General features: G+C 44.6%; 2 protein-coding genes across 3 annotated transcripts; one reads left to right on the top strand and one right to left on the bottom strand.

Moving 5' to 3' along the window:
- The first annotated feature begins 270 nt into the window (after window positions 1-270).
- LOC142969364 (uncharacterized) lies at window positions 271-4,121 on the top strand. Its single transcript, XM_076109227.1, has 3 exons — window positions 271-446; window positions 607-853; window positions 934-4,121. Exons 1-3 carry the CDS (start codon window positions 420-422, stop codon window positions 2,472-2,474), a joined length of 1,815 nt encoding a protein of 604 aa, XP_075965342.1. The 5' UTR covers window positions 271-419; the 3' UTR covers window positions 2,475-4,121.
- On the bottom strand, window positions 3,282-15,442 carry LOC142969362 (discoidin, CUB and LCCL domain-containing protein 1). 2 transcript variants are annotated; one of them, XM_076109225.1, is made up of 15 exons: window positions 15,269-15,442; window positions 12,178-12,399; window positions 11,434-11,571; window positions 10,249-10,300; window positions 10,092-10,164; window positions 9,275-9,408; window positions 9,120-9,157; window positions 8,701-8,892; window positions 7,903-8,015; window positions 7,604-7,778; window positions 7,405-7,497; window positions 7,135-7,228; window positions 6,859-6,896; window positions 6,665-6,775; window positions 3,282-4,885 (listed from the first exon to the last, which is right to left on the bottom strand). In XM_076109225.1, the coding sequence occupies exons 1-15, from the start codon at window positions 15,369-15,371 to the stop codon at window positions 4,449-4,451; spliced, it is 2,013 nt and encodes a 670-aa protein (XP_075965340.1). In that variant the 5' UTR covers window positions 15,372-15,442; the 3' UTR covers window positions 3,282-4,448. The 2 variants fall into 2 exon arrangements, with proteins under 2 accessions (XP_075965340.1, XP_075965341.1); XM_076109226.1 differs by having other exon boundaries at window positions 6,665-6,772.
- Window positions 15,443-15,986: the final 544 nt, after the last annotated feature.

Raw genomic sequence — 15,986 nt, 5'->3', positions numbered from 1 at the left:
ATAGATGCTAAATTTCTGGATGTCAACCATTTATCTTATCTTCTCATACTGATTTAGAGCTGTGTACGTATATATGCGTGTGTATATATGTATATTAAATATATATATATATATATATATATATATATATATATATATATATAGTGTGTATGTTTCGTTTTTTTATGTCTCGTAGTGAATATTTTTTTAAGTGTAAATAAGAAAAAAAAATAAAGACTACAACGTGTCACATGAGTGGATGACCCGGAACTACTTTGTGTGCGAGGTGAACGGTAGTAAGCTACAGTAGACCTGTAATAAAGAACGTGCATTCTCTTGTTGCTGTCATTGTTTGGACCCCCCGGTGTCTGACATATTGAACTCGTGCATCTGAAGCCGAGCCGTCGATCCGACGACAGCACCAGCGCGTGTTTACATTCATGGACAAAGAGAAGTGCAGCGACGTTGTAAGTAGGCGACCCCGTTATTTTCATTTTGAGAGGAACCAATGTTTCCAGCTAAAGCCATGCTCGTTTGATTAACTGTCAACGCATAGTAACATGGGCTTTTGCTACACCTACACGAAATGCATTCAGACTGCAACTGTGCCTTGTACCTTTTTTGCAGCGTGCTCAGTGCTCCTGGATGGAGATGCATCAGTTCATTGGTGACCTTATCACATCTGGAAACGCCTTGCAGGATCAGCCAGATGTGCTGAACGCAGCATGGGGCGTGGCTGGCGGCAGCGGTGGTGTTGAGGCTCTGCGGTTCAAAGGTGCTTCACACGAACCTCTGCAACAACTACGACCGGTCCGGGACAGGTCGGAGCCTGGGACATCACAGAGGAAGGGAGAGGCCAGAGACAAGAGACAAGGTTAGAGCTCCAAAACAAATGTTGGCGTGATCATTTTCTTGCATTAACTTCAATGTAATTCATATTTATTTTATGTCTAGATGTGCGTAATGCCTGCACCTGCCCTGGCTGCCCTTCCGCCACTTCTGCAACTTCCTTTGAGACTTTAAAACCAAGGCAGTCTTTGCGCGCACCCCCTCACTCGGATGGGTTGTGCCACCCCAAAGACCTCAGCAGTACTGCTTCAATGAGCCTCGACTTGTGCTTACCAGACACCTCCGAACCAAGCAGCACCACATCTGAGCTAGAGCCCAGGGCGTCCAGTCGGCCGCAGAAGGATGAAGACAGAGGGACTGCAGAGCAGACTCCTCCTTCCAGAGCGTCCTCGGGCTCCTTCTCCCACCTCTCCATGTTTCCCTGCTTGTGTTGCCATCGCAGCCTGCAGACCTGCACCCAGATACTGAGCAACCAGGAAGGCGCAGACTCCCTGTTTTCTCACGCCCACCATCCTTTTCATCACCACCACTGTCCCATAACCTCTTGTTTACCCTGCCCTCAGCTAGCCCGCTCTCATGCCCCACAGTTCTCTGGCCCTTTTCCCTGCTTGCCCTGCCAGGGCTCCTTTCCTACCTGTACTCAGGTCTGCCACCACCAGCACAGACAAACACACACTCAGCAGCAAGCGGAAAGAGGCAGGGCGGCTACGACCATGTTGTCTCTTCATCCCTGTATGCACTGCTCCGCATCTTTTCCCAGACCATCCCAGTTGCTGCAGCACCAGCGCTCTGAGCACGCCCAAAAACCATCCGGCTTCCTCTGCACAGAGTGCGGCAGGGCCTTCAACTCGCACAGCAACCTCCGCATCCACCTCAATGTGCACACCGGTGCCCGGCCGTACACCTGCTCTGACTGCGGGAAGAGTTTTAGCCAGTCAGGGGCTCTGAAGATCCACAGGCGCATTCACACCGGTGAAAGGCCATATTCCTGTGGATTTTGCGGCAGGGGGTTTCCCCATCTGGCAGGGGTCCGGGCCCATCAGAGGACCCACACAGGAGAGAAGCCCTACTGCTGTAGCCAGTGTGGGAAATGTTTCACCCAGTCAGGAGCTCTTAAGATTCATATGCGCATCCACACGGGAGAGAAGCCCTTCATCTGCAGCTTTTGTGAGAAAAGCTTTTCCAACCGCTCCGGGATCCGCTTCCACTACCGCACGGTCCACGGACTGGCCCCCGAACACACCAGAGAAGCTGGAGCTGGGGATGCATATCGGGCAGCAGCCGGCCGTAGTTGGCCACCTGGGCGTCCCAGGACGTTTCCTCCAACCAACGTTGGGCTGAATACGCCCAACAGTTCAGACAGCAACTCGCACACAGCTCCAAAGTCCGGAGAGTCTCCTGTGTTGACTGCCGCTCATGCTGGTTTTGGGAGCAAACAGGGAGCAAACCCAGGCAGCAACAGAGAGGGGCTTCTGTATGCATGTGAAGACTGTGGCCTGCGCTTTAAGGACGCCCCGTCCAGAAACAGGCACCAGACTCTGATGCACTACTCGTCCGAGGGGAGAGAGGAGGAGGAGGAGGAGGAAGAGGGGCAGAGGGAAGAGCTAAGCACAAACAAGAGGGTCCATGATAACAGTGGAGAGTGAATTCATGCTGTTGGTGCATTACAACATAAACAACATCACAACACCAGAGTAAATAGTGATTAAAGAACGCATGCAATATGCGTGCAATATATGCTGTAGGTAAAGGTGCAATATACAGGATTGGGAGCATTTCTATTGCCTCTCAATAGCCGGATTTTGGCGGTCCCTGTGGACAAAAGTGTGAAGTGTTTCCAAGTACCAGCCATTTTATTGGGGTCTGCCCCGCTCAAGTCCTGGTTCTAGTGCCTCCCTTCCCTCCAGCGGGCCCATCAACACGGCCTGGGCCTCCAGCAGCGTGGCGTCCGAGTCGGCTCCCAGCGGATCAGCAGGGAGAAGAGTCTGTCCACAGAGGGCTGCTTGTTGTCGAAGGCCCCATTGTGGTTCTGAGCCGGAGCGGTTTCTGGTGAACCCTGCATGATTTCATCTGGTTTTGCGGGGATTTGAACCCAGTGGCACTGATGGCTTTACGAATAACTACATAGAAATAGCCAGTCTTCTCGCTGATGGTCTTGTTTACTTGTGTATATACTGTATGGGTCATATAAAGGCAGCAGTGTTAAACTGACTGTTTCATAATCAGTTAAAAGTTCCTCACAGTAACTTTAAGTTTTGCTCTTTTCAACTTGAAAGGTCTTTGATACGGCACTATTTCTAGCTTGATAGGAGTTCATACTTTAGATTGGTTGACATTTTTCTTGAAGTGTCCAGCTGCCTGTTTTTGCAAATGCATCACTGCTACAGGCTTCACATCTTTGTAAAAACAACCTTTAACACTTTGCTGCTGCAATCAAACACCAGGCCAACGTCTTCTTCTTAAAACAGTCGTTTTATTGTGCCTTCTTCAGCAGGGGACGAGGTCAGCGAGGTCATCGCTAATTGTGACACCACAGAGCTTGTAGAAGCATTTCTAGAAAGTTCAATTACAATTACATTTTTGAGCTGCGTTCAGTAACGTTTTCAGATAGAATGGAGGACTGCCACTGTCAGCCGACCGTTATAATGTAACACGCCTCGTAATGGGAACAGCAGCAATGACATTTCAGTTTAGTTGAATTCATTTCTTTAGTAGTTTGTATTCTCCATACAACAATCTGTGAACATCTTAAATTGGCATAGAAAATTTGGTCAAATTAGGAGATACAGAGTGAAGTGAAATTTCGTTGCTGTACTGTGGCAAAAGTTGAATAAGGCCACATACTGGAATGTTTTTTAATGATACGGTTTTGTGTCTTTCTCAAATCATAACCATGACACCACCTTGCCTGTTGTGCCTTTCTGTGTTATACTACAATACAATCATTTATTTTAAAACAATGTTTATTTGTTACTATACATGTTATAAATGGATGACAATTATCTGAGGAGTGAGAACCAGCAGACAAATAATTACACAACACATTACTGTTTAAAGCTCAAGAGAGCCACCTAGTGGTGATACAACGTCACAGCAACAGTCTTTACCACTTTGTTACGGTGTGCCATTTATAGTTTGAAATATACATTGTGAATACAATGCTTTGTGAGGACATGTAACGTATAATCCACTTCTTTTTTTGTTTTGTTGCATTAACCTGTTAAATACATTGCTGTATGTGTTTTCTGAAAGTGCAGCTTGTGAATAAACATTTTAATAAACGGTATCACTGAGGGGCAACTGAACCTGCATCTTCATTGTGCGTCACAGGATACTTTCGCTGTTTAACGACATACTTCCTGGAAGGAAATACTTGTGTGCATATGGCTGAGATCTGAGTTGTGTACCCTCGTATATGCATCGTGGTCCAAGTGACTAATCGACTTTGGGTACATCACTCACTGGAAGTTCAGCTCTGTCAGCATTAGTACTGTCTGGACAACACTGTCCAGCTTAATGTCTTCTGTCCGCTTGAGATCACCTCAAGTAATCCTCTGCTCCCAACACACATTTCAGTTCAGGCGAGTCTTTTTTTCCCTTCATGTCCGAGCTCGCTGTGCTCACAAAGGCTCCTCATATGTGTGCTTCTGTAGTAAAGAGTCACATGACTTGGGCTCTGCGTAGACCACACTGATCGGCCTCGGGCCATTAGCATGTAGGGCGGGAGTGCAGTAGCCATTGGATAGCATCCTGTGTGAGGGGCAGTCATACTGAGCGTGGCTGGATGTCCTCCTGGTTCCAGCGGTAGGTGCTGGTACAGGGGGTCCATGTGTTTTGCTGTGAACGATCCCCGTCAAAGTTGGTAGCATGGACTCCGAGGGCTGCTCACTGAATGGGGTGGCATACTCGGGCTCTGGGGGCAGAGGCTCGGCGTACTCTGGCAGGTTGCCAGGAGTGTCGTAATGGTTGAAGGCAAAGGGGGTGGTGTAGCCCTCATCTGAGGAGGGTCTGAATGTTGACCCAACCTTCTGTCCAATGGCTGCAACATCTGCATAGTCTGGAAGGACAAATAAATAGGAAAAAAACAAACAGTTTGAGAGTGTATTTCTATTAGTTTAAGATGCAACAAACATTGGCATGGTACTGTAGATACTGTCAGCTCTGAGCAGTTGCTAGAGACTCCAGGAGGTTACTGGTCCCAGGGAAGAAATAGTCCGGCACAAAAGTCTTCAGGTTTTGTACGGAGGAAGCAAACAAGACATAAGTTGTTGATTGGAGACCTTTGGAGAGGTTTGGATTTTGTTACTTTTGGCCATAGCCAGGCTCGCTGTTTCCACCTGTTTCCAGTCTTTGTGCTAACCTTAGCCACTAGCTGCAGCCTTGTACAGTGTTTATATAACAGACACAAGCTATCAAACTCTTTCCAAGAAACCAAATGTCTGCCTTAATCACAGGAAGTGACTGTTTAAACAATATCTTTGTCCTTGTTATCATTTATTTGTTATCTTGCAGGAATCACTTTTTTAAACTCTTGGTTGCAATGCAGTGTTTCATCATGCTACTACAACTTGTTACACTTGTGTCACCAAATATTACTGTTAAATTATCCAGGATCAAAGTCAAATCTTTAAAACCATTTGATACCTTAAAGTACCTTTTTTTTTTTTAAATACTGTGATCAAATTCTGAAGTCAAGGTTCAACTACTCAGCTATTCCCGAGCCTCGGGATAGCTAATGAGTAGGTGAACCTTGAGCATGAAAGTTTTTCACAGTGTAGGCCTTCCCAAGGGCAAGAATGAACCTCGACGCACATTTTAAACAGGCTCTTACAAAATGCATCCCAGGGTCAGCCAATAGGGGAAGGAAATATCAATGAGCTTTAAAACACATTGGTGCAGCCCCACCTATACGCAAATACTGTGATTCAAAAAAACGTTATTAAATGGGTATGAAAACAACTGCATCTTTCGAGATGGTTAAGATTAGACATGCCCCTCACATAGCGAGTCTTGCGAGAGGTTTCTGCAAATTTTCACAATTTGTGAGTTCATATTTAAACACCACCAGAACTCTTTTAGGAGCAATTGCTGATGTGCATCTGCAGTTTCTGGGGAAATGCTTCTCCTCTCCCTGAAAGCAGCCTCACACTAGGCCAATGTTGAGCCCCTGCATGAGATAATTGGCCACCAACAATGTCTCCTCTAATCACCGGTATGGGGGCTGACAGTGGAGCTCTTGGATTCCACCAGACCCTTCTCTTCGCCACAGCAGAAGAGGCTGTGGTGTGGGAGGCCTAGACCTTACTTATGAGCCTACAGGAAGCCTCGGAGCCGGAGCTATTTTAATTAGAAGGGCTGTGATTGTCTTTGCTTTGACCCTCTGTCCTGTTTATCACTGGACCTCTCAGTGAAGGGCCCCCTAGCTGGGGGAGGGGATGGGGGAGGCAGAGAGGGGGACTGGTGGTGATGGTGGGGAGGGGTGTAGGCTGAGCGCCCTTTATCAAGCTCCAATTAAAGGGTCTCTTTCAGAGAGGCTCCATGGACCAAAGAAAGGAATGTTTATACTGTGTCTGGGTGATGGGCTGAGCCAGGGGAAAGAATGGACAGCCCGCGGAGAGAGCTGTTTGCCTGTCAGGCCTGGCATGAGCTCCCTCACACTGACCACTGAAGACTGTCAGAGCAGGAAGGATGGAGGAGGGAAGGCAGAGCGCCCCACTTGAGATCACTCAGTAAACCCGGAAACGGACGAAAACCGGCAAAAAAAAAAGACAGCAGCTGATCCTGACAGTAGTAACATAGAGGCACAGCAGGAAAACATATTTCTATGAATTCTCACCATTAAGAGGAGGGCTAGGTAGAGCATCATGGACATTTCGCTCCAGAGGGTAAGAGATGAGCTCCGATTGTGGGCATGAGAGACTCTTTGCCTGGAAACTCTGACAACCTACTTGACACACCAAAACACATCGTCAGGCTTTTTGAGAGAAGATTGAAAAATACTAGAAAATGATCAAAGAGCACTTGACTTACTTGTGGGTAAGGAGTACTTCATTTGTGACTCTTTTTTCCTACAAGGAGAAGGAGATGAACACAGAATCAAAGTCTCGTACGTGCTGGATACAGTTTCTGACGTGTGCTGAGCCTTTTTGGAGCATCACCACCAGAGCGGAAGCAAGTAGTCCGTTAATCAGACGACAGATTAATTGACAATTTATTTAAATCATTGATTCATTGTTTTAGTTATTTTTCAAGCTAAAAATATTATCAAAATGATCATTAATCACAAATCGTTTTAAAATACAGTACCTTCTCTTCCACCAGACTCCAGCCAGCAAACAGCTGCCGCACATTATCAGCCCCAGGACCACGCCCACTGCCACTATCACTGGTTGACTGGAGCCTACAGGAACGCAAGTGTCCGAGTAAGTAAACAGTTGCACAAGTGTTGAGCAACGTCGAGTGTAAAAGAAGAATATATTAACATTATTTCACTGATCTGACATGAAATCTTTCTAAAATAGACTGGCATTAAATGTCATCCTACACATGTGAAACTAGGGTGATACAAGTACACACTCAGTCTGGTCTCCACTAGCACTGGGCCATCTGTGGGGGTGGGGGTGGGGCTGGGCCGCGGTGTACCCATGTTAACTTTGATGGCTGGAGATTCTGTCGGACAAGCAGGACAGGACATCGTAACGTCATGAACTCGCACTGTGAGACGGATCATGTTAACATTTTAAGTTGATCCCGGGTAAGTAGTGATATTACCCACCGGTGTCTGAGCGTGGCCTCGGTGTGATCTTGGCGACAGGACAGCCCAGGACTTGCAACCGAGCTGAAGCTCGGCCGTGCCAGCTCAGTGGCTGTAGCCGTACGAACCGAGCCACCACAGGAGGGAAAAAGCTGTTGAGAACCCTGAGGTGTCCTTCAGTATAGGCATGAAACACCTGGGAAGCACAACAACCAAGTTACTCATTCACAGAGAACACCAGGAAGCCGACAGTGTAGACTCAGTAGCCATGTGAGCTCCGGTGCTCAGGTGAACATCAGTGAACATGGTACAATGCGTACCTTTCTTTCTTTGCTGAGAGCACCTTTGTAAAGCTTCCACGTTTTTCTGTCTTTGCTGAAAAAAAGACTGAAGGATTCTATGTAGTGGTCGTTTGATCCCATTGTTATTATCCCTGAAAAAAGTCATAATACATAATACAGTAAGACACTGCCAACATAAAGAAAACCACACACTTTGTTGAAATTTGGTAGAACAAGTTTAGCCAAGTTAAACAAAAGGATAAGTCTGATGATATCGTTTTTTAAATTGTCAATAAATCCAAATGTGTTGAGCCACCTGTCATTACTTTTAGACTTCCTCACCCTGTCGATTCCCCACGCTCATCGGTTCCTACTGAAGAACTCTAAAAACAGGTCAATTGTTTTCAGCAAACATCAGTCAAACAGCAGTAAATATTACAAAAGATATTTTCAGTGGATTAATACACACTTGGTGTGCTAATGAGTATTTTTGGCAGGACGCAGCAGGAAGGTGTATGTGGGATTAACTACTAATGAATTACTGTGACCATGTTTATTTTAATCAGGGAACAGGTCAACCAGTGCAACTCACTGATGTGTTTTTAATAGTTTAATAGAGGTCAGTGGCACAGAGTTATAATCTATAGTATACCAGGTTTTGGACACGCACACACGCACATTGTTTGTTTTGGGCTTTTCATGGAATTTGTTGGCAATATAAAACAATACAGAAGGTCGTCAGACTTATCCTTTACACAGCTACATTAAAGTATAACAAACATTTTTAAATAAGCAAATTTTGCACACATATTCATACGCTATTTCCAACATTTTTACCTGTGGTAGTGCTTCTATCACTCAGCCCCAGCTCCACCCACGGGTTCAGATCATTACCGTCTGCAGCCCAGGGCAAGAACCCGTGGCTAGAATCCATGTTTCTGGAGGACCAGAACATTTTGTGCTCTTGGCTGTCTTTATCCCAGAAAGATGAGGCATTTAAACCAGAAACACTCAGGATGTCGTTGCAGTCTGTTTGGGGACCAGAGGAAAGGATGGACTGATTATATATACACAGCAACATTGACTACAAAGCATGCATACTTTACTGCAGAGCTTGCAATGAATTGCATTAATCAACTAATTCATTTTTTACATTTTAGTGAAAGGAGTATCCCTTTTATAAAATGTAAAAACAATGGGTGTGCCCCTTGAAATTTTAACAACATGTAGTGATAAATGTAATTTCTTGCTCATACCTTGACTGAAGAGCACCTTCTTTTCAGATAATGATCCCCTGTCAAAAGAGGACCGTTAAAAAGCTCAATACGGCTACATAGAATCAAATATAAATCAATTTAGGGCTCAACATTAATGTGATCTCTCATTTCAAGTACACGAACAGCAGACGCACATTTTTGAAAGGATTCCATTGGCAAAAGTGGATTCATAAAGTGTAAGACTTCTCCCACGGTTCACAGTAACATGAGCTCCCAGACTATCAGATGCAGCTCCGGCGTGGACTGCAGACTTGCACAGAACTGAGGTCTGTAACAGAGGAAACACATGGACCACTTTCAGACATCAAGTCAATTGATACATGAGTCACAAAAAGCCTAAAACTTTGTTTATCCTCGTGCTTGGCGCCTCCGCAGACGGCGTACGAGCTCCGAGCATGAACGGAGGTGTTTATACTCGATGCGCTGCATTATTCTCCGAAACGCCAGAGGGTGTACAAACAGAATGAACTGTGAAGAACCAAAAAGACAACGAGTGTAACTCATAACTCAGGAGGGATTGTAATTATCTGTAAACCCATATCTCATATTTATGGACTACTTTATTGCCTTTGTACAAGCCCAGTAAAGAAAAGAGTAATGTATTACATGCATTATAAAGAAATGATGGTTGAATATCCTGTAGACAATTTGATTTGGCTGGCAAAATATATACTCAAATGTAGATTTTAAAGACCACCTGTTTCTAAAGCATTTAAAAGATAATTGGCCTTCTTTGTTTAATTCCTAGACAAGGAAACAGGGCTTTTATCAGTGAACTATTTGTGACAGTCAAGTGATCACGGGCGCCAAGTTACAAAAATACAAGTGCCGAGACCACTTGCCAGAAAATCACGGGCCGGCGCGTGGGGCCGCGATTACGTCATTTTCTGGCCGTCATTTTCGACGGCGAGTTTAAACTAAGTTTGGCCAAATGAAAGGTGCTTTACTTACATCTCTGTAACCTTGTTCAGAGTTTCCCCAAACATCCCCTGTGACATTCTTGCACCCAGCAGGGCAGTACACACTGAGAAAAAGACAGAAATAAACGTGAGAAACACTCACTTTTCTACTGAATCTATTGTGGGAAATGTCGAGGTCAACCACTTACCTCAAAAGCTGCGATCTAGAATGAGATCCTCGTTGTAAACAAGATATGAGATCTACAACAGGAAAGACAGACGGGTATACATTCAAATCAACACTCCTGAGAACTACTTCAAATGTTCTTGAATATGTATTGGTGGATTTGAATAGTATGGAGTGGGACCCAGTAACTCGGGCTTACATAATACCCTCCCCACCATTCGTTAAACCAGGCACACACACAGATTCTGTGTGCGATGGTTAGCATGCGCTACATGTGCTATATTAGGGGATAAGCGGTCATCGCTGTTGATGTGACTAAGCCCTTTGTTGCTGTGACTTTGTCACAGTCCACGAGTACAGTGAATGGTCCTCGTGTGATCACAATTCACAGACAGTGGTTTGTACGTCTGGACATGGGCTTAGCTCCAGACACTGACGGGTTTCATAAACAACTCAGGAAAAAACAGGAAACTATGATACATACTGTACAGTACGGATTACTTCATCTAGAGAAAAGGAAATTATCTCTAAATACAGACTAGCATTCAGACCAAACAGGCCCACTTGCTTATTAAAATGACACAGAGGAAGAACCTTAACCATTGTGTCATTTTCTTTAATTGAATCTGTACAATCCAGAAACATGTATGTGTACAATCTGCATTGGTAGAGAGAGTTGAATTGTGTAGATTAAATAACTGCTAAATCAACGGCCGCTAGGTTCCAACAAACACGGGATGGTAGTGCGATGGTTGGTTAACGTGCGAGGGAAGAGGAGGAGGAGGGGGGAGGAGGGGGGAGGGAAAAAGAACTCCAGCCACTCCGAGCGACACACCGAAGCCTGAGGCCTCACTCCATTCAGCCTGAGAGAGAAGGAGTCTTTACTCCGGCTTTCTGAGCAAACACGCCACAGCAAAGATAGCGATGGAGGATGAATGCCAATAAGAAGTGACTCATAGACTCGCAACCGCGCATACACGTCAACACACAATACACAAGGGCAAATAGTCACACAGACGTTGGTGTTAAAATGAAACCAGTGTAAACTTGTAAATGAGCAAATTTGAGAAATTTAACTCAAACTATAATTTAGGCCTTTGGTAAAGTTGAACACAGTAGTGATAACTGAACAACAGCGTGCCCATATACTTATTATAACCATGTAAGCACCTCACGAATAGTAATCAACCAGTTAGGAATACCGTACCTGGATACTGGTCTGTGGCATAAGACAGTAGAAACCCTCGTCCAGAGCGGTGTGGGCCTGTCCTGAACGTTACGGTCACTTCATTGCTCTTTAGTGTCACATTCTTCTGTGATGCATCCAGCTTCCCACACACTGGACCTGTGGACACGCAGACCCACAAACTACATGTGTAAAAGCACATTGCCGTGTTGTTTTCTGGCACCATGATTTGAATGACATTCTTGAATAGTGAAATATATCGTCAGTCCCTTATCAGCATTTATCAACAGAAGTTGACGATTTGAGTCAGTGTTACTCCACTATTGTCTTCCTGTCATACCGACAACTGTATAGTCAGGAGCAGAGTCACGTAGACTGCATGTAAGAACTCCTCCCCAGCAGAGAAAACAACATAAAAATCACGAGCCAGGTTGTGAGGAATCCGATGATAAACACTAAAGGCAGCCTCACAGATTATTTCTATCTCCGTCATTTTGGTGTCTTGTCAATTTTGTGAGCCCTCAGGACCCGACTTGATACAGCTGGTTGGAGAACGTGCATGTGTCTGTTGAAAAACTGGGTTCAGTCAATGTGTCAGAGTAATGGCATTCCTAGTGTGTATTCAGTAATGACATGGAACATTAATAGTCTATCAGCAGGCAAGAAAGGAATCTCCACAGGAGACATGGGAGCACTTCTGTAATGTCTCAGACGCAGTGATCATCATATAAACCTGATGAATCCATCAGGGGTGAACAAGCTTACCCAGACTGGGTTCTCCGCTCTTGTCTGCGATCACAAGAGAGCCATTCCTGCAGCCTGGGCTGCTCTCAATGTCAAAATCCCCAAACAGCAGCCGCAGCGTTCGCCCCTCTGGCACTCGGAGCCTCCACTTACACCAGGTGTTACTGGGGTAGGTGCCCGGGTAGTTCTGAGAGGCCAATGTGCCAGACTCTGTGGCCAGCAGCGAATGTCCACAGCCATTGCCTGAAATGATACAAGCACAAGAAGGGAGTCTGTGATGGGGGGGAAAGACGTCAGTTCACGAGGTAGATCCAACATTGGGACATGTTTAGGGACGGTTCATTCCAGATTCAGATGCCAGCTACTTGATTGAAGAGGCTCTTTAGAAATGGCTACTGAAGCTGAAGTAAAGAGTCATTCTTCATGTTGTCTGTCAATACCTTTATCACAAAAATGTCTTTATGAGGACTGAACCATTTTCTTTTTTTGACTGCGCAAAAGTTAAATTACTAATGTAATAGACTGAATTTGAATTATTGTTTTCGACAACAAAATTCTTACAGTGTACAAAGGCTGCAAGTAATGCCTTGTTTAATTAGCGAGGAATCTTATCTTCCCACTCAATCATTTGGTTTTTCAAAATGTCAAAAAATAGTGAAAAATTGCCAATTAGCCCAATTTTCAGCAGCCCAATCTGGCCAACAATTCACAACCTAAAGGTGTTCACTTGTATTTTACAGAAGACTAAAGAAACCAGCAAATATTCACAATCGACAAACTTGAAGTAGTGAATTTTGGAAATTTCTATTTCATCCTTATTAGCATGACGTAAAAATAATGAACCAACTACCAAACATTTAGCCTGTTAATCCTCTGTTCGTCGACTCATTTATGAATCGTCCCATTGCTTCCGTTCTACAGCGTAATATTAATCCTGTTTACAGGAACTGACTACTACCCCAACAACAAATATTGAATTCTCACACAGCTGAAGTATTTTACAACACATGAAAAGAGTTATAAGCGGAGTAAGATCCCATAACCGCAGACGGTTTAGTCATTAATTCTCAAACTAAACACGCAGAATATTAAGGGCTTTGTTAATGCACCATTTCAGGACGGATGAGTAATAGGTTCCTTCTGAACCGGGCATGTTTATACTCTTCTGATGACACAACTGTCTGTGAGGGAAGTACTCCGCACCACACACCATGACCTGTACACTGAATATATTGCAAAAGAATAAATACAAAATGTGTACTTTTTAAACTTTATTTGAAGAGATGCTGTTCTTGGAAGAAAAGGCAAGAAAATCAATCAAAAGTCTTTTTATTTCTTTACGCACTACTTTCCTAATGAACAGTGTTTGACCCGAATGTTGATTCATTACATCCTCTGACCTGCGGCCGCTGTGACTAACACTTTTAACGGGGATGGAAAACACAAATATTTAGATCCTCTAGCATCCCCGTGTGTCACAGAAAATAAGTCAATTCCCACAGTGGTCATACAGAGATAAGTGCTGCGGGGGCGGCGGGCTCAAAAGCTGACCCCCAAAAAAGTCAAGTAATGACGTGTTCCAAGAATGGTCAAAACATGAAGAAGGCACCAGGGTCCATCTAAGCCTATACGCGTCATCCCTGTCCTTGTCTTCCTTATAAGGCTCCCGGAGGCTTGTTGAGGGGAAACAGGAGGATAACCTTCCACTCACCCTGTGTCACACACATCCTGCATCACACCGACAGCTCCTCAGCTCCTAATACCATAAACCTTTGGATGTTATTGCCCCTCCTCAAGTCCCCAAAGGACTCCCTGGAACAGTGGGCAACGGAGCGTGGATCTGTCACCTTCCGGTGGGAGGCCACAGAGGCTGCGTAGCTAAAGGGAAGTTCTGGGTGGCCGGTAATCTCCCCCCTGCTCACCGAACCCTTTCACCTAGACTCTGTCTCCAGGACTATCTGCTTCTAGTTTCATTCAGAGAGGGATGTGTGTTTGACTTGTTCTGACCAGTTTTAGACAATTTAGAAAGTGAATTACAGACAACTGGAGTGGAGCTGGGTGGCAGCAGAGCAGACAGTCGATCTAAAGCAGGCCCTGCAACATTGTTTTTCCACTTGAGGCTTTGCTGGCAGGTCTTTACAGGTCCTCACCGGCAGACGGGATGTTCACCTGTGCTACCTGTCACTACGTTGCCTTGGCCTGTCTTGTGTGTCAATCACAACATAACAAGAATGCACCTTGGCTGAAACCCCCCCCCCCCCCAAACCCCGGCCCCACCGAAGCTCTTTGCATACTTGCCAGAAATCAAAAAGTGATTCAGAATTAGTCATTTAAACCCTGGACTTAATCATCTTCCGATGTGAGGAAACCAAAGCCCGAGAGACAGACACACATAAACAAAAGAAAGAGTTGTGGTATGGCTGAGTGTCACAGTCTGCAGGCCAGTAAACTGCTTTTCATTTCGTCTGTGTGTGTGTGTGTGTGTGTGCATGGTCACAGTGATCACATGGTCGTTTTGAAAAAGAAATACCTGTGGGAAAGGTAAGCTGCTGGCTGGGATCAGCAGGTAAACATGAACAAGGGAAGAGCATGTAAAGAATGCAACCATGACATCACATGGTCGACCTTTGCGCCTGCTTCCTTTGAAATACTGTATTTTGCCACTGACATAAACACATATAATATATCAAGCTTCTCATGGTGCATACCATAAAAGTAGAACTGACAGCAGAAATTGACATGAAAACGTTTAGTCCTTGTGCACTACAAGCCGAGGTAATGGTGATATCAGTTAGCACGACAGTTGCTGATGCTACATTTAGTATGCGATAATAGGACGTGTGCATGAAGAGGTTGATGAAGCCTGTTGATCACTGGCGCTTAACACACATCTGCAACTGTTTAACGAGTTATGTCACAACATACCGTTGAGTTAAAGTAAACCAGCAATGCATCTGTTTATCAGCTATTCGTACCCAGGAGCAGTACCTTTAGAAAGAGTAATAAATACTGTTATTCAGTAAAAACGACCAACAAGATATTTGAAATAAAACCTCGCGCCTCATCTTATCTTATCAAAAGCGTCAACAAAATAGGTTGTTTTTTTTCTTACCCTCCTGGCCGTCAACACCAACGGAACAGACGCTATAAGTGATCCAGAAAACGGTAACAAGAGACTTCACAGCATCTCGGATGTTTTCGCACTTTGAAAGCATGATTTCCAAAACACTGCGGGGAAAAAGTAAGGTGCAAGCCTCGATGGCTCGAGCAGGACTGTCCGCAGTAAAAAGTTATGGTACGAAGTACTAGATATTTACTATTGGCCACGAGACGTAAGCTCGACCTGTCATTGGTTCTCCGTTAGTGTCAATCACAGAATCACAAGCATTCCATTCCCAAATAGGGGTGGGCTGATCTGAGACCAGTCGTTTGGCAGTGATAGTAATGATTTACTCTTGTTTGCTAATATGGCAACACTGAACCTGGATCCCATGTTCTTCTGTAAAAACTATTTCCATATAAATGTATTTATTATCTATTTATATGGCTGTTTTAGAACATACAGATGGTGAAGTAATGCGTTTAAAAGTCAATATGGTTAAAACCAACATTTTTAAATATCTTGTGACGTTTTAACACGCTTTACTGAAATTGCAAGTGCAAAGCCTGCCACCTGCTGGTGAAATATAGGCAACAACAAAAACACAACACTATTTTCAGCTTTTTATTGCATGACAAACCCCACGAAATGAGGCCACACAAGTGGCACATGTTGTCGAGCTTAAAACCTGCCAAGAGGGATCTGTCCATTAAAAAGATAATAATGAATG

This window comes from Anarhichas minor, unplaced genomic scaffold (assembly GCF_050575085.1).
Source record: "Anarhichas minor isolate MPS153535 unplaced genomic scaffold, ASM5057508v1 ptg000041l, whole genome shotgun sequence".
Taxonomy (NCBI): Eukaryota; Metazoa; Chordata; class Actinopteri; order Perciformes; family Anarhichadidae; genus Anarhichas; species Anarhichas minor.
This window is presented reverse-complemented; position numbering and strand designations above follow the sequence as displayed.

Excerpts from the sequence above, each read along its gene's own strand:
- LOC142969362 (XM_076109225.1), bottom strand. The coding sequence starts at position 15,371 with ATGCTTTCAAAGTGCGAAAACATCCGAGATGCTGTGAAGTCTCTTGTT. Across the intron at positions 8,016-8,700 it reads TGATAGAAGCACTACCACAG|GGATAATAACAATGGGATCA; the intron begins GTAAAAATGTTG and ends GACTTTTTTCAG. Across the intron at positions 4,886-6,664 it reads ACCTAGCCCTCCTCTTAATG|ACTATGCAGATGTTGCAGCC; the intron begins GTGAGAATTCAT and ends TTGTCCTTCCAG.
- LOC142969364 (XM_076109227.1), top strand. The coding sequence starts at position 420 with ATGGACAAAGAGAAGTGCAGCGACGTT. Across the intron at positions 447-606 it reads AAGAGAAGTGCAGCGACGTT|CGTGCTCAGTGCTCCTGGAT; the intron begins GTAAGTAGGCGA and ends CCTTTTTTGCAG. Across the intron at positions 854-933 it reads GGCCAGAGACAAGAGACAAG|ATGTGCGTAATGCCTGCACC; the intron begins GTTAGAGCTCCA and ends TTTTATGTCTAG.